This window comes from Schistocerca serialis, chromosome 12 (assembly GCF_023864345.2).
Source record: "Schistocerca serialis cubense isolate TAMUIC-IGC-003099 chromosome 12, iqSchSeri2.2, whole genome shotgun sequence".
Lineage (NCBI taxonomy): Eukaryota > Metazoa > Arthropoda > Insecta > Orthoptera > Acrididae > Schistocerca > Schistocerca serialis.
In genome coordinates, this window is record NC_064649.1 from 120422382 (window position 1) to 120444046 (window position 21665).

Below are 21665 nucleotides of genomic sequence, written 5' to 3' on the forward strand. Positions count from 1 at the left end.
TTTCTATTGTCATATTTTCGGTCTGGATCAAGCCGCTTTTAAGGAACGAGATCATCCAGTTGATATGTGAGAAAGATGGGGGAACACCAAAGGAATCCAAGATGGTGTGCCTAAAGCTAGACGGAAACTGTGGAGACATGCAAAACACACTCCCCCCATCTCTGACAAAAAAATGTGAGTACATAACAAAAAGTCCAAAGCTCTGTACCTTTCCCAGTATGCCAGTAAAATGTAAATGTGAGACATCCAAAGTTACAGTGTAGTTAATTACCGTTATCGCATCTTAAAAAACTCCTGAACTAAGTATACCCATCGAGTTAGTTTTTACTGTGAAAAGTAGTAAGATCGTTAATATACATTAATTTCTTGTAAAAGTGTGTTGACTGACCCAAACATGTGAGTTTCAAAATTATGCAGATGAATCGCGAATCTGAGCCATGTAGTTTTAGATGAGAGACTGCCAGTTGGAAATGAATATTGAAATAATTCATTGACACAAATTCCTTATGTCTCACATCAACACCTTAAGCTCATAGTAGTTTTTCAAAGCCTCTGCTACATGAAAACATTAATTAAAACATTACTAGTTATCAAATCAGTTCCGAAAATTCTGACGGAATGAGGGATGAAAATTTATTTGCAACTTGTACACAAACCAAACTATAGCTGTAAGACTCTAAGGGCACGAAAAGGAATTAGTTAGTGAGAAGTAAGTGGGATAGGGTTGTGGGCTATCCCCAGTGTTATTCAGTTTGTACAATCAAATAAACAGTTAAGGAAACCGTCGAGAAATTTGGAGAAGAAAATATGGTTCAGAGAGAAGAAATAAAAAAAATTGAGGTTTGCCAAGCAAACGATGTGAGAGAGTAGTTGAATGGAATGGGTAATATCTTGAAAAGACATTATAAGATGAACAACAAAAAGTGAAACAAAGGTACTCGAAATAAATCGGATGATGTGGAGGTAATTAGATTAGTAAACGAGACTTTCAAAGTAGTTGATGGGTTTTGCTATTTAGGCAGCAAAATTACTGATGAGGGCTGAAGTAGAGAGTATATAAAAGGCAGGCTGGTAATACCAAGAAAATCATATCTGTAAAAGAGGAATTTATTAACATCTGATATGAGTTTATATGTCAAGAAGTCTTTTCTGATAGTATTTGCTGCAAGGTAGCCATGCACAGAAGTGAACTGTGGTAAATAAGCAGTTCAGATAAGACGAGAAGTTTTTGTAGTGTGGTGCCATAGAAGAATGCTGAAGATTAGGTGGGTAGATCGAGTAAATAATGAGGAGCTACTGGACAGAATTGGGGAAAAAAGAAATTTATGGGCATCCTGACTAAAAGACGGAATCGGTTGACAGAACACATCGTCAGGCTTCGGAGATTCGTCAGTATGATAATGCAGTGCAATGTGAGTGTGTGTGTGTGTGTGTGGAGGAGGTGGGGGAGTGGTAGAGAGGGCTTACGTTTGAAGAGGGAGGCATCAAGACTGTATGGAAATTCAAATGGATGTAGGTCGCGATAGGTATGCAGAGATGAAGAGCCTTGCACAGAATTGATTAGGAAGTAGAGCAGCATTAAACCAATCTTAGGACGGAAACCAGAACATTAACATCAATTCCGAGGAAACTAAATGCGTCATGTAATCGTCGTATGTTACTAGTTTAACAAAAAAATGGTGTCACGAAAAGGATGGCAAGACGACGTTAACAACTTTTATTTCATAACAAAACATTTTTTCTTCAAATTGCCAAGTCTGTCGATGTTGGTGTTAACCTAGGGTAATGCAATAAATGACAGAGTAGTTTTGTGTTACAGGGAACCGTAGTGGTGACCAACCTGTGGAGCATGCACATGGACAAGGACGTGTGGGGAGACCCAGATAGGTTCAGGCCAGACAGGTTCATCGGCCCAGACGGGAAGATCACCACCAAGGACTACACTCTGCCGTTCAGCACTGGTACGTACTCCGTCTTCCAGTATTTCCAGTTTTGGAGGTATGATATCATATAAACAGACTACTTCGAACATGCAGCAACCATAGATACATCTAAAACCATATATATATATATATATATATATATATATATATATATATATATATATGTGTTTATCTTTGTAAACATATGACATCACAGCTCCAAAACTGTCACATTACTGTCATAATAAAATTAATTACTACGTTACTTCAACGAATATAGGACGACAGTCAAAATACAGTTACAAACGAGGTTATATATATACGTCAATCCATCTAGACAATATATAAGTAGCAATCCATGCTCAATGTCGTACCATAACATAAATATGTGTAACGAAATGGCTCTGAGCACTATGGGACTTAACTTCTGAGGTCATCAGTCCCCTAGAACTCAGAACTACTTAAACCTAACTAACCTAAGGACATCACTCACATCCATGCCCGAGGCAGGATTCGAACCTGCGACCGTAGCGGTCACGTGGTTCCAAACTGAAGCGCTTAGAACCGCAGGGCCACACCGGCCGGCAATCTGTGTAACGAATATAACGTCACCCACACTTTACTGTAGTTCATTTGATAACGGTAGTGCATCTGAAACAAACCTATAGTTAAAGATAGACAAAAATTAATGTCACACAGCAGCGATTCCCGACAGTCTTTGTAAATATGTCATCTGCTGAATTATACTAAGTTCCAGGTCCTGTGGAACATAGAAAATAGGATTATGAGGTAAACCCACTCATCCTTGAAGTCTCCACATTAGTTGAACAATGTTCGGTGATCCGTATTTTGTTTACTGAAGAAGAAAAACCGCCTAAAGTCTTTTCTCGAATGATTTTACAAAATGGTGAAAGTTGTATGCGCCGCGGATATTTTTATAACCAAGTAGAACAGTTAAAAAACGATCGATCCTCAGTGACAGACAGCCAGTTGAAATGTCAATTGCCTCGCTAGAAACCTGCAGTGACGACATTATTGCTAAAGACCGATGTATAACAGTTTAACGTATAGCAAAGACAGTTGCAGGAAGTGTTGGCACAGTTCATAACGCAATCTGTAACAAGCTCAAGTACAACAGAACAAGTGCAAAGTGGGTGCCGAAAGAGTTAACGCAACAACGGAAGGAAACAAGATTCAGAGTGTGTACAGTCTTGGAAAAACGCTATGAAAGCGAAGGGGTTTCTTCTGTAAACAAAACTTTCATTTGTTTGGTCCACTCAAGGAACATTACGTTGAAAAAAAGTTCGGCAACGACGAGAAGGCAAAAGAATTTGTGGGAAAGTTGTTCAGACAGCAAGACAGGGACTTGTTTGCGTCAGATAGTACGAAAAAAATAGTTCATCTTTGGGACAAACGTATTAATATTGGTGGGGATTATGTTTCGTAAAAATACACACCCTTTTTCCCCATCAATTTGCCTCTAATTGTTGAATATCCCTCGTACTAAGTTTTCCCTTTCTTTACATGCAGGTTTATGTTTGTAGCAGCTCTGTCAAGACTTCTAAAGTGTACTTGTTTTTCTTGCAATTATATCAACATCAGTTGCTATGGTAACCCCTGAGTGATGTGCCCAGGCCAGTTTCCCTCTTATTGATGTCTGCACATCTTATGACGTTTTCCAAGGTTTATATTAAACACAAGGCAGGATAATGAATCTCCCCGTCTTCCTCCAGTTTCTTGTCGTCACAGCACTTCACAACATATTCTGTATCATTAACCCTGGGTGTTTTCCACAGTAGCTGGCATTAAGCAGTCTTCAGTAACGGTATTAGTGGATTAATCACACTTTAAAGTGACATCTCTTTGCATGAAATTCAGCAAGCAAACACCTGCTAGGAACGAGATATTTATGCCAAGTTTTTCCATTTTGATGTGTTATCTTCTCTCTTTGTCAGACGTGTGATTACATCTGTCAGCCACTGTTTTGGGACGTCTAGAGAAAGTCACTGCACTGACGTGCTTTGGTGTTGGCAGGCAAGCGCGTGTGCCCCGGGGAGACGTTCGCGCGGCAGAACATGTTCCTGATGCTGGCGACGATCCTGCAGAACTTCTTCATCCGGTCGGACGGGGTGCCGCCGCCCTGCATCAGCAACATCCCGGGGGTGGTCGAGACGCCGCCCGCTCTGTGGGTCGAATTCCAGGCCCGATAGGTGCACCCTGCACTCCACTCCAGGCTAACAAACAGCACCGCCTGTCTCACAACCCAGGCAGAAGGCGCATACGTGTTAAAAAATACTGTCACTTTACAGAGAACAAAAACAGTTTTCCATGACATCAAATATGGAAATATTAGCCTTATTGCTAGCAAACAGATTCTGTTTCTGTATTGCTTTCTTATATATAGGAGGCATGACTTTTTCAAGTATGTATCCTTTGTTTAACAAAAAAAAAAACACACACACATGTGAATTGTAAAACATTTTATCCTTGCACCAAAGCTTGTACTGTAATTTAATTTTCAATAAAATTTTCACTTATATTAAGGAACTTATGACTACAAACAAAGGCACCTGAAGTTCTTCCTTATAGAAAGCTGCGACCGTATTTGTCGAGCAGCACTGAATGACCATTGGTGAGGTCATCGTCATTTTCTTGACACACCTTGAAGCTGCAGAAAACTCACTAGACGTGGACGAAATGCACCGTTGAGCTTCTCCGTCAAGTTCCTGCACAAAATATTGGTAATGACATATGTTTGCGCCGGCCGCTGTGGCCGAGCGGTTCTAGGCGCTTCAGTCTGGAACCGCGCGACCGCTACGGTTACTACCTGCCTTCCGCATGCAACATCCTATGTGACCACTGACTACTAGTGTTAGACACATATGGTTGCTGTCAACAAGTATGCGCCTGAAGATGATGTTGTAACAACATCGAAACTAGTTGCCAATGAAAGCAACACCTTAATACAGCTGGAGGAATCTTGTCATTTTTAACATATATTATACTAGCTGACATCCCAAGTCATCCGTTTCAATTATACGAAGATTTGAACAGATGGTTGCCCACTTCACAATACGTCAAACATCAGCATTGCCGTCTCTAAACGCCCTTCTTACAACTGCACCGGTCACACAGTTTTCTGCATGAACTTCTTTTGTCTGCCGGTGATAATCTGCACTGTAACGTCTTTCGCAGAGAGAAGACGAATCACTGTACGTATTTCGTACTCAGGAGGATTTTCAATTGTTGTTGTGGTCTTCAGTCCAGAGACTGGTTTGATGCAGCTCTCCATGCTACCCTATCCTGTGCAAGCCTCTTCATCTCCCAGTACCTACTGCAACCTACATCCTTCTGAATGTCGTTAGTGTATTCATCTCTTGGTCTCCCTCCACGATTGCCTCCAACATTAGATTGGTCATCCCTTGATGCCTCAGAACGTGTCCTAACAAACGATCCCTTCTTCTAGTCAAGTAGTGCCACAAAATTTCTCTTCTCGCCAATTCTGTTCAATACCTCCTCATTAGTTATGTGATCTACACATCTAATTTTCAAGATTCTTCTGTAGCGTCTTTGGGATTAGGATTATTATATTGCCCGCATCTCGTGGTCGTGCGGTAGCGTTCTCGCTTCCCACTCCCGGGTTCCCGGGTTCGATTCCCGGCGGGGTCAGGGATTTTCTCTGCCTCGTGATGGCTGGGTGTTGTGTGCTGTCCTTAGGTTAGTTAGGTTTAATTAGTTCTAAGTTCTAGGCGACTGATGACCTCAGCAGTTGAGTCGCATAGTGTTCAGAGCCATTTGATTATTATATTCATGAAGTCTGAGGGTATTTCGCCTGTCTCATTCATCTCGCTTACAGGATGAAAGAATGCTGTCAGGGTTGGGTCTCCCAAGGCTATCAGCAGTTCTAAAGGAATGTCGTCTACTCCCGGGGCCTTGTTTCGGCTTCAGTTATCTGAAGCATTTTAAATAAGAGCAGACCAATGTTAACACGTTGTGGCGTCTGTGGTAAATCATGAGATGCCGGTACTCAGTTCTATGAGCAGGTCGCCGACTGCAGTGGTCATATTTTAAAAGCGTTACCTACTTAAAAAGCGCGTCTCGTGGTTGTTAAGATAGTGAACCGTGTTGTTAATGCTGCCTGTATACCTGCGTTATTTTCACTGCTGTTTGTCGTCTTCTTTGCAGCGACTTGGAGAATACTTTCTACGAACTATCTATATACATACTTTCATATCCAAGCGTCGGTCACGAAAAGGTGAAAACAGTGAAAACACTTTTATTGTCAGTTAGATTGTTAGAAAAATTTGTTTCTATTAGTGGACTGCAACCAGAAATATATATAACAATATGAGAGCATTATTTGCACTCTACTCGTTATATTTTTCTGCACCCTTGCTAGCATTGCAGTAAAGCTCAGTTTGGATAACCTGTGACGAGCTAACCATCCCTCATATAACTCAGCTGAAAATTCATGTCTAGAAGATGCCACTAATTTAAATTAAACGAACGAAGAGAGGTACCTGCTGCCTTTGAGAAGCAGTGTTTGTGTGTGTGTGTGTGTGTGTGTGTGTGTGACAAAGAGAGAGAGAGGGAGAGAGAGAGAGAGAAAGCATCTCGGTCAATTATACAACTGGGCAAATCATGTGACAAACAAGGGACCATTCAAAAGTGTAAACAAACAGTCTGGAACAAACTTGGTAGGTGTGAAGAGGGGGCAAAATTACGCGATGCCTTTTTTTTTTCATCATTCTCACTTCCTAGGCGAAAAACACATTCGAAAACGTAATTAGGCATATTAGGTTTAAAGTCAATATCTTCGAAATCAAGACATATAAAAAATATTTTTCATATAAAAGTTTATACGTAATTAACTTCCTTGAGAACTGCGTAATCAATTTTTATAACAATTTGAAATTATGCAAAGTACCCCACCACCATTAATTAATTTTGAGAAACGAAAAATTTTGTTAGAACATAAATTAAAGAAACTTTCACAGCACGTACATCTATGTATAATAAGGCTAGTTTTGAAATATCGTTTTGGAAAATAAGCTGTACACAATCTGCTGTAGGAGTATTTTCAACACACCTAATTACAAAAGGCAAGGTGGCAGAAGTCATGGGATAGTGAGATGCACATATACGGCGGTAGTATGGCATGCATAAGGTATAAAAAAGGGAGTGCATTGTTTGAACTGTCGTTGCAACTCAGGCGATTCATGCGAAAAGGTTTGCGACGTGATTATGGATGCACGAAGGGAATTAACAGATTTTGAACGCAGAACGCTACTTACAAGGGAACCTCCCCATCGCACCCCCCTCAGATTTAGTTATAAGTTGGCACATTGGATAGGCCTTGAAAAACTGAACACAAATCAATTGAGACAACAGGAAGAAGTTGCGTGGAACTGTGAAAAAAATAAGCAAAATATACAAATTGAGTAGTCCATGGGAAGATAGGCAACATCAAGGACAGTGGGATTGCACGAGCGCCGTGGTCTCGTGGTAACGTGAGCAGCTGCGGAATGAAAGGTCCTTGGTTCAAATCTTCCATCGAGTGAAAGCTTTAATTTTTTATTTTCAGTTTATGTGACAAACTCTTATGTTTTCATCACTTTTTTGGGAGTGATTATCACATCCACAAGAAAACCTAAATCGGGCAAGGTAGAAGAATCTTTTAACCCATTCGGCAAGTGTACAAGTTAGGTGGGTCGACAACATATTCCTGTCATGTGACGCACATGCCGTCACCAGTGTCGTTTAGAATATATCAGATGTGTTTTCCTGTGGAGGAATCGGTTGACCTATGACCTTGCGATCAAATGTTTTCGGTTCCGATTGGAGAGGCACGTCCTTTCGTCTACTAATCGCACGGTTTTGCGATGCGGTCGCAAAACACGGACACTAAACTTATTACAGTGAACAGAGACGTCAATGAACGAACGGACAGATAACAACTATGCAAAAATAAAGAAAGTAAAATTTTTACTTGTGCGAAGACTTGAACCAAGGACCTGTCCTTCTGCAGCTGCTCACGCTACCACGAGACCACGGCGTTCCTTAGCTCACGTGCTCCTTGATGTTGCCTATGTGGCCCATGGACCACTCAGTTTGTATATTTTGCTTATTTTTTCACAGTTTCACACAACTTCTTCCTGTTTTCTCAATTGATCTGTGTTCGGTTTATCAAGGCCTATCCACTGTGCCAAGTTATAACTAAATCTGAGGGGGGTGCGATGGGGAGGTTCCCTTGTTAGAGCTAGATGCATGGGAGGTACAATTTCGGAAATTCTAGATTCCGAGCCCCACAGAGTCAAAACACGTTACCTCTCACCACGAACAACACAGTCGCTGGCGACCTTCACTTAACGACCGACCGCAGCGGCGTTTGCGTAGTCAGTGCTAGTAGACAAGCAACGCTGCGTGAAATAACCATAGAAATCCATGTGGGGCATGCGGCGAAAGTATCCGTCAGGGCACAGCGGCGAAGTTTGGCGTTAATGGGCTGTGGCGGCAGACGACCGACGCGAGTGCCTCTGCCAACAGCACGAAATCCCCTGCAGCGCATCTCCTGGGATCGGGACCACATATGTTGGACCCTGGACGACTGGAAAACCGTGGGCTGGTGAGAGCAGTCCCGATTTCAGTTGGTAAGAGCTGATGGCAGAGTTCCAGCATGTCACAGATCCTACGAAGCTAAGGGCTGAAGTTGTCAGCAAGGCACTGTGCAAACTGGTGGTGTCTCCATAGCGGTGTAGGCTGTGTTTACATGGAGACGATTGGGTCGTCCGGTCCAATTGAACCGATCACTGACTGGAAATGGTTATGTTTGGCTGCTTGCATACCATTTGGAGCAATTGATGTTCCTAAACAACGATGGTTTTTTTTACGGATGACCATGCGCCATGTCACTGAACCACAATTCTGGACAATTCGAGCGAATGATTTGGCCACCCAGATCGCCCGACATGAATCCCACTGAATATTTATGGGACGTAATCGAGAGGTCGACTGGTGCACAAAATACTGCACCGGCAACAGTTTCGCAATTATGGACCTATACAGAGGCAGCATAGCTGAATATTTCTGTAGGGGAACTCCAACGACTTGTTGAGGCCATACCACATCGAGCTATCGCACTGTGGCAGGCAAAAGGAAGTCTGACACGAGATCATGGATTTTCTTGCCTCAGTGTATTTCTACCATATAAGACAATGTTTCATAAATTAAGCCACTAATTATTCAATAAACCATTTACACCAGAGAACTTACCATAAGCTTCCACCCAACGTAAAGATTGACGAGAGAGTGAGTGAGTCTCCATGAGATAAGTAAAGTATTCTAACATTCTATTGTTGTAAAAGATAAATGAAAAGACATGTAGGCAGTCTCTTGGAATGCAGTAAGACATTTCTGGTGGTAAAGTTTTTTTTTTTTTAGCACTTTATGTATCGGTAGTACAAAATCAGTCATGTTTTCTTGCATCTGAAAAGGTAATGTTATTCACGGAAAGAGGTCGGCAGCTATTCAGTGTCTTTCTATGTAGAAACCAAAAACTCCACAGCGACGTACAAGCAAACGATCACTGTCAGAAAATAATGTAATTTCAGAAAGAAAGCGAGAGCCAATAAAGATAACATGCACCTCTCAATACATATTTAGGTAAAGAATAGGGAAAATAAATACACTGCCGTTTCCAAAGGGGAGTTTTACGCACCCACACACCCAGAACTTACATTTAGCATCCAGTAACGCTACGTTTCCTACTAGTATTTGATCGATATTTCTCACTGTTGAAAACACAATCCAGGTTCCATGAATGGTGATTTGAAAGCCATTCCTTGTGAATGTGAGTGCACTATCTTAATCAGAATTTAGCGAGGAAGCTATGAAAAATAGCCAAACTGAAGGTATGTTGGCAGAACATTTAGAAGATGCGACAAACCCACTAAAGAGACAGCCTACATTACACTTGTCCCTCCTCTGCTGGAATACTGCTGCGCGGTGTGGGATCCTTAGCAGGTAGGATTGACGGAGGACATCGAAAAAGTGCAAAGAAAGGCAGCTCGTTCCTTGTTATCGCGCAATAGGGGTGATCATTGATACGATACCCTAGTTGGGGTGGCAGTCACTGAAACAAAGGCAGTTTTCTTTGCGGCGAGATCTATTTACGAAATTTCAATAGGAACTTTATCTTACGAACGCGAAAATACACTCCTGGAAATGGAAAAAAGAACACATTGACACCGGTGTGTCAGATCCACCATACTTGCTCCGGACACTGCGAGAGGGCTGCACAAGCAATGATCGCACGCACGGCACAGCGGACACACCAGGAACCGCGGTGTTGGCCGTCGAATGGCGCTAGCTGCGCAGCATTTGTGCACCGCCGCCGTCAGTGTCAGCCAGTTTGCCGTGGCATACGGAGCTCCATCGCAGTCTTTAACACTGGTAGCATGCCGCGACAGCGTGGACGTGAACCGTATGTGCAGTTGACGGACTTTGAGCGAGGGCGTATAGTGGGCATGCGGGAGGCCGGGTGGACGTACCGCCGAATTGCTCAACACGTGGGGCGTGAGGTCTCCACAGTACATCGATGTTGTCGCCAGTGGTCGGCGGAAGGTGCACGTGCCCGTCGACCTGGGACCGGACCGCAGCGACGCACGGATGCACGCCAAGACCGTAGGATCCTACGCAGTGCCGTAGGGGACCGCACCGCCACTTCCCAGCAAATTAGGGACACTGTTGCTCCTGGGGTATCGGCGAGGACCATTCGCAACCATCTCCATGAAGCTGGGCTACGGTCCCGCACACCGTTAGGCCGTCTTCCGCTCACGCCCCAACATCGTGCAGCCCGCCTCCAGTGGTGTCGCGACAGGCGTGAATGGAGGGACGAATGGAGACGTGTCGTCTTCAGCGATGAGAGTCGCTTCTGCCTTGGTGCCAATGATGGTCGTATGCGTGTTTGGCGCCGTGCAGGTGAGCGCCACAATCAGGACTGCATACGACCGAGGCACACAGGGCCAACACCCGGCATCATGGTGTGGGGAGCGATTTCCTACACTGGCCGTACACCACTGGTGATCGTCGAGGGGACACTGAATAGTGCACGGTACATCCAAACCGTCATCGAACCCATCGTTCTACCATTCCTAGACCGGCAAGGGAACTTGCTGTTCCAACAGGACAATGCACGTCCGCATGTATCCCGTGCCACCCAACGTGCTCTAGAAGGTGTAACTCAACTACCCTGGCCAGCAAGATCTCCGGATCTGTCCCCCATTGAGCATGTTTGGGACTGGATGAAGCGTCGTCTCACGTGGTCTGCACGTCCAGCACGAACGCTGGCCCAACTGAGGCGCCAGGTGGAAATGGCATGGCAAGCCGTTCCACAGCATCTCTACGATCGTCTCCATGGGAGAATAGCAGCCTGCATTGCTGCGAAAGGTGGATATACACTGTACTAGTGCCGACATTGTGCATGCTCTGTTGCCTGTATCTATGTGCCTGTGGTTCTGTCAGTGTGATCATGTGATGTATCTGACCCCAGGAATGTGTCAATAAAGTTTCCCCTTCCTGGGACAAGGAATTCACGGTGTTCTTATTTCAATTTCCAGGAGTGTATTTTGTTGACACCCACCTACGTAGGTCGAAATCATCATAATAAAATATGAGAAATCAGAGCTCGAAAGGAAAGGTTTAGGTGTTGCTTTTTCGCTTGCGCCATTCGAGAGTGGAATGGTAGAGAAATAGTATGAAAATGGTTCGATGAACCCTCTGCGAGGCACTTTAAGTGAGAACTGCAGAGTATCCATGTAGATGTTGATGTAGATGTTTGTCGACTTTCACATTATCAATTTTGAGATGCAGGTTATATAGAGTGATATGTAGGTCGAGTTAATTGGATTTGAAAATTTCATATTCCTTCATTTTTATGAAAGATTATCCGGAAGCGATTTCCAATATATGAAGTGCTCGTGGGCGTTCTGCTTCTTGAGAATTACATTTGTCTGGGCTGGCAGTTTCACAGCAGGAGGATGGGCAGCATTAACTTAGCGCAGGTCATAAAAGGTGACATCGGCGCCAGGGAGGATGGCGTTTGCTTAAGGCTGTTTTGTTAGTGTGGGTGTGCCGGCCGGAGTGGCCGAGCGGTTCTAGGCGGTACAGTCCAGAACCGCGCTGCTGCTACGGTCGCAGGTTCGAATCATGCCTCGGGCATGAATGTGTGTGATGTCCTTAGGTTAGTTAGGTTTAAGTAGTTCTAAGTCTAGGGGACTGATGACCTGAGAAGTTAAGTCCCATAGTGCTCAGAGCCATTTTTGTTGTGTGTGTAGCCCACACACTGCTGACAGTGCCGAGCCGTCGGAATTCCGCGAGAGGTAACAACCGCTCCAAAGTTCCTAAAGCTTCTTTCAGCTGTGAGGGCGTTGTTTAAGCTACAGTAAAGGTCCAGAAAGGCGGATAAAATGAGCCTTTTTCTTCTTTACTGTATCCCTCGCACCCTCACATTGATGAATTAACACAGAAATTGCGTCGCAATGAAGTAGTCTTGGTTCCATGCCTCCTCTTTCCAAATCGGGGAACGTTTCCACAGCAACTACAGGATTTCCTTTTGGGGTCGAGTGTCTCCTTTCCGATGCACTATTTCTTCTATATTGCATCCCACGCTACCTCACATTGACGAATTAGCACAGAAATTGCGTCGCAATGAAATAGTCTGGGTTTCATGCCTTCTATCTCCCAATGTCTCTACGGCATGGAATAGATCTTCTTTTGGGGTCGAGTATCTACTTTCTAAAGCACTATTTCTTCGTTTCTGTATCCCTCGCACCCTTTCATTGACGAATCAACACAGAAATTACGTCGCAGTGAAATACTCTGGGTTCCATGCCTTCTCTTTCCCAATCTATAAACGTTACTACGACAATGACAGGTTTATCTTTTTTCGTCGAGTATCTCCTTTCCGACGCCCTATTTCTTCTTTATTCAATCCCTTGCACACTCACATTGACGAATTAACACAGAAATTGCGTCGCAATGAAATACTCTTGGTTCCTTGCCTTCTCTTTCCCAATCTAGGAACGTTTCTACGGCAACCCTCAATATTTTCCTTTGGGGTCGAGTATCTCCTTTCCGATGCACTATTTCTTCATGACTGTAGCCCCCGCACCCTCACATTGACGTATTAACACAGAAACTGCCTCGCAATGATATACTCTGTTCCATAACTTCTCTTTCCCAATCTAGGAATGTTTCTACGGCAACGACAGGATTTTCTTTTGGTGTCGAGTATCTCCTTTCCGATGCACTATTTCTTCATTACTGTATCCCCCACACCCTCACATTGACGAATTAAGACAGAAATAGCGTCGCAATGAAATACTCTGAGTTCCATGCCTACTCTTTCCCACTCTAGGAATGTTTCTATGGCAACGACAGGATTTTCCTTTGGGGTAGAGTATCTCCTTTTCGATGCACTATTTCTACTTTACTGTATCCCTCGCACACTCATATTGACGAATTAACACAGAAATTGCGTCGCAATGAAATACTCTGTGTTCTATGCCTTCTCTTTCCCAATCTATAAACGTTTCTACGACAGTGACAGATTTATCTTTTTTTGGTCGAGTATCTCCTTTCCGATGCCCTTTTCTTCTTTATTCAATCCCTTGCACCCTCACATTGACGAATTAACACAGAAATTGCGTCGCAATGAAATACTCTTGGTTCCATGCCTTCTCCTTCCCAAAGTAGGAACGTTTCTGAGGCAACGACAGGATTTTCCTTTGAGTTAGAGTACCTCCTTTCCGATGCACTATTTCTTCTTAACTGTATCCTTCGCACCCTCACATTGACGAATTAACACCGAAATTGCGTCGCAATGAAATACTCTTTGCACCATGTCTACTCTTTCCCAATCTAGGAACGTTTCTATGGCAACGACAGGATTTTCCTTTGGGGTAGAGTATCTCCTTTCCCATGCACTATTTCTTCTTTACTGTATCCTTCACACCCTACCATCGACGAATTGATACAGAAATTTCTTCGCAATGATGTACTCTGTGTTCCATGCCTACTCTTTCCCAATCTAGGAACGTTTCTACGGCAACGAAAGGATTTTTTTTGGGGTAGAGTATCTCCTTTCTGATGCACTATTTCTTCTTTACTGTATCCATCACACCCTCACATTGACGAATTGACACAGAAATTCCGTCGCAATGAAATACTCTGTGTCCCATGCCTACTCTTTCCCAATCTAGGAACGTTTCTACGGCAACGACAGGAGTTTCCTTTGGGGTAGAGTATCTCCTTTCCCATACACTATTTCTTCTTTACTCTATCCCTTGCACTCTCACATTGACGAATTAACACAGAAATTGCGTCGCAATGAATTACTCTGTGTTCTATGCGTTCTCATTCCCAATCTAGGAACGTTTCTACGGCAAGGACATGATTTTCTTTTGGGGTCTAGTATCTCCTTTCCGAAGCACTATTTCTTCATAACTGTATCCCCCACACCCTCAGATTGACGAATTAACACAGAAATTGCGTCGCAATGAAATACTCCGTGTTCCATGCCTACTCTTTCCCAATCTAGGAACGTTTCTATGGCAACGACAGGATTTTCCTTTGGGATAGAGTATCTGCTATCTGATAAACTATTTCTTCATTACTATATCCCTCGCACCCTCACATTGACGAATTAACACAGAAATTGCGTCGCAATGAAATACACTGTGTTCCATGCCTGCTCTTTCCCAATCTAGGAACGTTTCTACAGCAACGACAGGATTTTCCTTTGGGGTAGCGTATCTCCTTTCCGATGCACTATTTCTTCCTTACTGTATCCCTTGCACCATCACATTGACGAAGTAACACAGAAATTGCGTTGCAATGAAATACTGTGGGTTTCATGCCTTCTCTTTCCCAATCTAGCAAACGTTTCTATGGCAACGACTGGTTTTTCTTTTGGGGTCAAGTATCTCCTTTCTGATGCACTAATTCTTCCTTACTGTATCCCCCGCACCCTCACATTGACGAATTAACACAGAAATTGCGTCACAATGAAATACTCTGTGTTCTATGGCTTCTCTTTCCAATCTAGGAACGTTTCTACGGCAACGACAGGATTTTCCGTTGGGGGACAGTACCTTCTTTCTGACGCACTATTTGTTCCTTACCGTGTCCCTCGCATCCTCACATTGACGAATTAACACAGAAATTGCGTCGCAGTGAAATACTCCCTGTTCCATGCCCTCTCTATCTCAATCTAGGCACGTTTCTATGTCAACGACTGCATTTTCTTTTGGGGTCGAGAATCTCTTTTCCAATGCACTATTTCATCATTACTGTATCCCCCACAACCTCACATTGACGAATTAACACAGAAATTGCGTCGCAATGAAATACACTGTGTTCCATGCCTACTCTTTCCCAACTAGGAACGTTTCTACGGCAACGACAGGATTTTCCTTTGGGGTAGAGTATCTCCTTTCCGATGCACTATTACTTCTTTACTGTATCCCTCGCACACTCATATTGACGAATTTACACAGAAATTGCGTCGCAATGAAATACTCTTGGTTCCATGCCTTCTCTTTCCCAATCTAGGAAACGTATCTATGGCAACGACAGGATTTTATTTTGGGGTAGAGTATCTCCTTTCTGATGCACAATTTCTTTTTTATCATATCCCTCGCACCCTCACATTGACGAATTAACACAGAAATTGCGTCGCAGTGAAATACTCCCTGCTCCATGCCCTCTCTTTCTAGGCACGTTTCTACGTCAACCACTGGTTCTTCTTTTGGGGTCAAGCATCTCCTTTCCGATGCACTATTTCTTCCTTACTGTATCCCTCGCACCCTCACATTGACGAATTAACATTGAAATTGCGTCACAAAGAAATACTCTGTGTTCCATGCCTACTCTTTCCCAATCTAGGAACGTTTCTAAGTAAACGAAAGGATTTTACTTTGGGGTAGAGTATATTCTTTCTGATGCACTATTTCTTCATTACTGTGTCCCTCGCACACTCACATTGACGAATTAACAATGAAATAGCGTCGCAGTGAAATACTCTCTGCTCCATGCCCTCTCTTTCTCAATCTAGGCACGTTTCTACGTCAACGACAGGTTTTTCTTTTGGGGTCGAGTATCTCCTTTCCGATGCACTATTTCTTCCTTACTGTATCCCTTGCACCATCACATTGACGATTTAACACAGAAATTGCGTTGCAATGAAATACTCTTGGTTCCATGCCTTCTCTTTCCCAATCTAGGAAACGTTTCTATGGCAACGACAGGACTTTCTTTTGGGGACGAGTATCTCCTTTCTGATGCACAATTTCTTCTTTACCGTATCCCTCGCACCCTCACATTGATGAATTAACAATGAAATAGCGTCGCAGCGAAATACTCTCTGCTCCATGCCCTCTCTTTCTCAATCTAGGCAAGTTTCTACGTCAACGACAGGATTTTCTTTTGGGGTCGAGTATCTCCTTTCCAATGCACTATTTCTTCCTTACTGTATCCCCCGCACCCTCATATTGACGAATTAACACAGAAATTGCGTCGCAATGAAATACTCTGTGTTCTATGCCTTCTCTTTCCCAATCTAGGAACGTTTCTATGGCAACGACAGGTTTTTCTTTTGGGGCAGAGTATCTCCTTTCCGATGCACTATTTCTTCTTTACTGTATCCCACACACACTCATATTGACGAATTAACACAGAAATTGCGTCGCAATGAAATACTCTTGGTTCCACGCCTTCTCTTTCCCAATCTAGGAACGTTTCTACGTCAACGACAGGATTTTCCATTGGGGTAGAGTAACTCCTTTCCGATGCACTATTTCTTCTTTACTGTATCCCTCACACACTCATATTGACGAATTAACACAGAAATTGCGTCGCAATAAATACTCTTGGTTCCATGCCTACTCTTTCCCAATCTAGGAACGTTTCTATGGCAACGACAGGATTTTCTTTTGGGGTCGAGTATCTCCTTTCCGATGCACTATTTCCTCATTACTGTATCCCCCGCTACCTCACATTGACTAATTAACACAGAAATTGCGTCGCAATGAATTACTCTGTGTTCTATGCCTACTCTTCCCCAATCCAGGCACGTTTCTACGTCTTCGACAGGTTTTTCTTTTGGGGTCGAGTATCTCCATTCCGATGCACTATTTCTTCTTAACTGTATCCCTCGCACATTCATATTGACGAATTGACAAACAAATTGTGTCGCAATGAAATACTCATGGTTCCATGTCCACTCTTTCCCAATCTAGGAACGTTTCTACGGCAACGACATAATTGTCCTCTGGGGTAGAGTATCTCCTTTCCGATGCACTACTTCTTCTTTACTGTATCCCTCGCACACTCATACTGACTAATTAACACAGAAATTGCGTCGCAATGAAATACTCTGTGTTCTATAACTACTCTTTCCCAATCTAGGAACGTTTCTACGTCAACGACAGGATTTTCCTTTGGGGTATAGTATCTCCTTTCCAATGCACTATTTCTTCTTTACTGTATCCCTCGCACAATCATATTGACGAATTAACACAGAAATTGCGTCGCAATGAAATACTCTTGGTTCCATGCCTTCTCTTTCCCAATCTAGTAACGTTTCTATGGCAACGACAGGTTTTTCTTTTGGGGTCGAGTATCTCCTTTCCAATGCACTATTTCTTCTTTACTGTATCCCTCGCACACTCATATTGACGAATTAACACAGAAATTGCGTCGCAATAAATACTCTTGGTTCCATGCCTTCTCCTTCCCAATCTAGGATCGTTTCTACGACTACGACAGAATTTTCCTTTGGGTTCGAGTATCTCCTTTTGGATGCAGTAGTTCTTCTTTACTGTATCACTCGCACCCTCACATTGACGAATTAACACAGAAATTGCGTCGCAATGAAATACTCTGGGATCCATCCCATCTCTTTCCCAATCTAGGAACGTTTCTACGGCAACGACATGATTTTGTTTTGAGGTCGAGTATATCCTTTCCAGTTCACAATTTTTTCTTTACTGTATCCCGCGCTCCCTCACTTTGAAGAATTAACACAGAAATTGCGTCGCAATGAAATAGTCTTGGTTCAATGCCTCCTCTTTGCAAATTGAGGAACGTCTCTAAGTCAACGACAGGATTTTCTTTTGGGGTCGGGTATCTCCTTTCCGATGCACTATTTCTTCTTTACTGTATACCTCGCAATCTCACATTGCCGAATTAACACAGAAATTGCGTCGTAATGAAATACACTGGTTACCATGCGCTGACTTCCATAGTATAGGAACGTTTCTACGGAAACGAGAGGATTTTCTTTTGGGGTCGAGTATCTCCCTTCCGATGCAGTATTTGTTGTTTACTGTATTCCTCGCACCCTCAAATTGACGAATTAACACAGAAATTGCGTCGTAAAGAAATAATCTTGGTTCCATGAGTTCTCTTTCCCAATCTTGGAGCGTTTCTAGGGCAATAACAGGATTTTATTTTGAGGTCGAGTATCTACATTCCGATGCAGTATTTGTATTTTAATGTATCCCCTGCACCCTCACAATGACGAATTAACACAGAAATTGCGCCGCAGTAAAATACTCTTTGCTGCATTCCCTCTCTTTCTCAATCTAGGAACGTTTCTACGGCAACGACAGGATTTTTATTTGGGGTCGAGTATCTCCTTTCCGATTCCCTATTTCTTCTTTACTGTATCCCTCGCACCCTCACATTGACGAATTAACACAGAAATAGCATCGCGATGAAATAGTCTGCGTTCCATGCCTTCTTTTTCCGATTCTAGGAACATTTCTACGGCAACGAAAGGATATTAATTTGGTGGTCGAGTATCTCCTTTCCGATGCACTGTCTCTTCTTTAGTGTATCCCTCGCACCCCCACATTGACGAATTAACACAGAAATTGCATCACAATGAAATACTCTGGTTTCCATGCCTTTTCTTTCCCAATCTAGTAACATTTCTACGGCAACGACAAGATTTTCTTTTGGGTTCGAGTATCTCCTTTCCGATGCACTATTTCTTCCTTACTGTATGCCTCGCACCTTCACATTGACGAAGTAACACAGGAATTGCGTCGCAATGAATTACTCTGTGCTTCGTGCCTTCTCTTTCCCAATCTAGCATTGTATCTATGGCAACGAAAGGATTTTCTTTTGAGGTCGAGTATCTCCTTTCAGATGGACTACTTCTTCTTTACTGAATACCTCGCACCCTCACAATGGACGAATTAACACATAAATTGCGTCGCAATGAAATAGGCTGGGTACCATGCCTTCTCTTTCCCAATCTAGGAACGTTTCTACGGCAACGATAGAATTTTTTTGGGGGGTCGGGTATCTCCTTTCCGATGCACTATCTGTTATTTACTCTATCCCTCGCACACTTACATTGACGAATTAACACAGAAATTGCGTCGCAATGAAATACTCTGAGTTCCATGGCTTCTCTTAGTCAATCTAGGAACGTTACTATGGCAACGATAGAAATTTTTTTTGGGGTCGAGTATCTACTTTCCGATGCACTATTTCTTCTTTACGTATCCCTTACACCATCACATTGACGAATCACCACAGAAATTGGGTCGCAATGAAATACTCTGGGTTCCATGCCTTCTCTTTCCAAACCTAGGACCGCTTGTACGGCAACGACAAGATTTTTTTTCATGTCAAGTATCTCGTGTCCGATGCTCTAGTTCTTCTTTACTGTATCCCTCGCACCCTCACATTGACGATTTAACACAGAAATTGCGTCGCAATGAAATACTCTGAGTTCCATGCTTTCTCTTTCCTAATCTAGGAACGTTTCTACAGCAACTACAGGATTTTTTTTTGGGGACGAGTATATCCTTTCCGATCCACTATTTCTTCTTGACTGTATCCCTCGCTCCCTCACATTGACGAATTAAACAGAAATTCCATCGCAATGAAATACTCTGCGTTGCATGCCTTCTCTTTCCCAATCTAGGATCGTTTCTGCAGCAACGACAGGATTTTTTTTTCGGTCGAGTTTGTCATTTCCGATGCACTATTTCTTCATTACTGTATCCTACGCACCTTCACATTGACGAATTAACACAGAAATTGCGTCATAATGAAACACTTTGGGTTCCATGCCTTCTCTTTCCCAATCTAGGAACGTTTTTGTATGGCAACGACAGGATTTTCTTTTGTAGTCGAGTATCTCCTTTCCGATGCACTATTTCTTCTTTACTGTATCGCTCGCACCCTCAAATTGACGAATTAACACAGAAATTGCGTCGCAGTGAAATAATCTGAGTGCCATGCTTCCTTTTCCCAATCTAAGAACGTTTCTACGGTAAAGACAGTATTTTCTTTTGGGGTGGAGTATCTACTTTCCGATGCACTATTTATTTTTTACTGTATCTCTAGCAACCTCACATTGACGAATTAACACAGAATTTGCGTCGCAATGAAATGCTCTGTGTTCCATGCCTTCTCCTTCCGAATTGAGTAACGTTTCTATGGCAACGTCAGGATTTACTTTTGGGGTTGAGAACGTCCTTTCCGTTGCACTATTTATTCTTTACTGTATCCCTCGCACCCACACATTGACGAATTAACACAGAAATTCCATCGCAATGAAGTACTCTGGGTTCCATGCCTTCTGTTTCCCAATCTAGTAACGTTTCTACAGCAATGACCGGATTTTCTTTTGGGGTCGAGTGTCTCCTTTCCGCTGCACTATTTCTTCTTTACTGCATCCGTGACACACTCACATTGACGAATTAACACAGAAATTGCGTCGCAATGAAATACTCTGGGTTCCATGCTCTCTCTTTCCCAATCTAGTAAAGTTTCTACGGCAACGACTGTATTTTCTTTTGGGGTTTGGTATCTACGTTCCGATGAACTATTTCTGCTTTACTGTATTAACACAGAAATTGCGTCGCAATGACATACTCTGGGTTCCATGCCTTGTCTTTCCAAATCTAGGAACGTATCTAGGGAACGACAGTATTTTTTTTTGGGGTCGAGTATCTCCTTTCCGATGCACTATTTCTTCTTTACTGTATCCGTCGCACCCTCACATTGACGAATTAACACAGAAATTGCGTCGCAATGAAATACTCTGGGTGCCATTCTTCTCTTTCCCAATCGAGTAACGTTTCTACGGCAAGGACAGTATTTCCTTTTCGGGTCGAGTATCTCCTTTCCGGTGCACTATTTCTTCTGTACTGTATCTCTCGCACCCTCACATTGACGAATTAACTCAGAAATTGTGTCGCATAGAACTACTCTGGGTTCCATACCCTCTCTTTCCCAATCTAGTATTGTTTCTACAGCAACGACAGGTTATTTTTGGGGTCGAATATCTCCTTTCCGATGCACTATTTCTTCTTTCTACATCCCTCACACCCTCATATTGACGAATTAACACAGATACTGCGTCGCAGTGAAATACTCTGGGTTCCATGCCTTCTCATGCCCAATCGAGTAACATTTCTACGGCAATGACAGGATTTTCCTTTGGGGTCGAGTATCTCTTTTCAAATGCACTATTTCTTCTTTACTTATCCCTCGCACCCTCACATTGACGAATTAACACAGAAATAGCGTCGCAATTAAATACTCTGTGTTCTATGCCTTCTCTTCCCCAATCTAGGAACGGTTCTACGGCAACGACAGGATTTTCTTTTATGGATCGAGTATCTCCTGTCCGATGCACTATCACTTCTGTACTGTATGCCT

At 43.0% G+C, this 21665-nt stretch overlaps 1 protein-coding gene across 1 annotated transcript in view; it reads left to right on the forward strand.

The window, feature by feature from the left end:
- LOC126428244 (probable cytochrome P450 304a1) overlaps window positions 1-4408 on the forward strand; it is a 34599-nt gene extending 30191 nt beyond the window's left edge. Inside the window, exons 8-9 of the mRNA XM_050090159.1 lie at window positions 1820-1961; window positions 3957-4408. Of these exons, the coding sequence (XP_049946116.1) occupies window positions 1820-1961; window positions 3957-4132 (318 nt within the window). The 3' untranslated portion in view covers window positions 4133-4408. The remainder of the gene's footprint in view (window positions 1-1819; window positions 1962-3956) is intronic.
- The last annotated feature ends 17257 nt before the right edge of the window (window positions 4409-21665 follow it).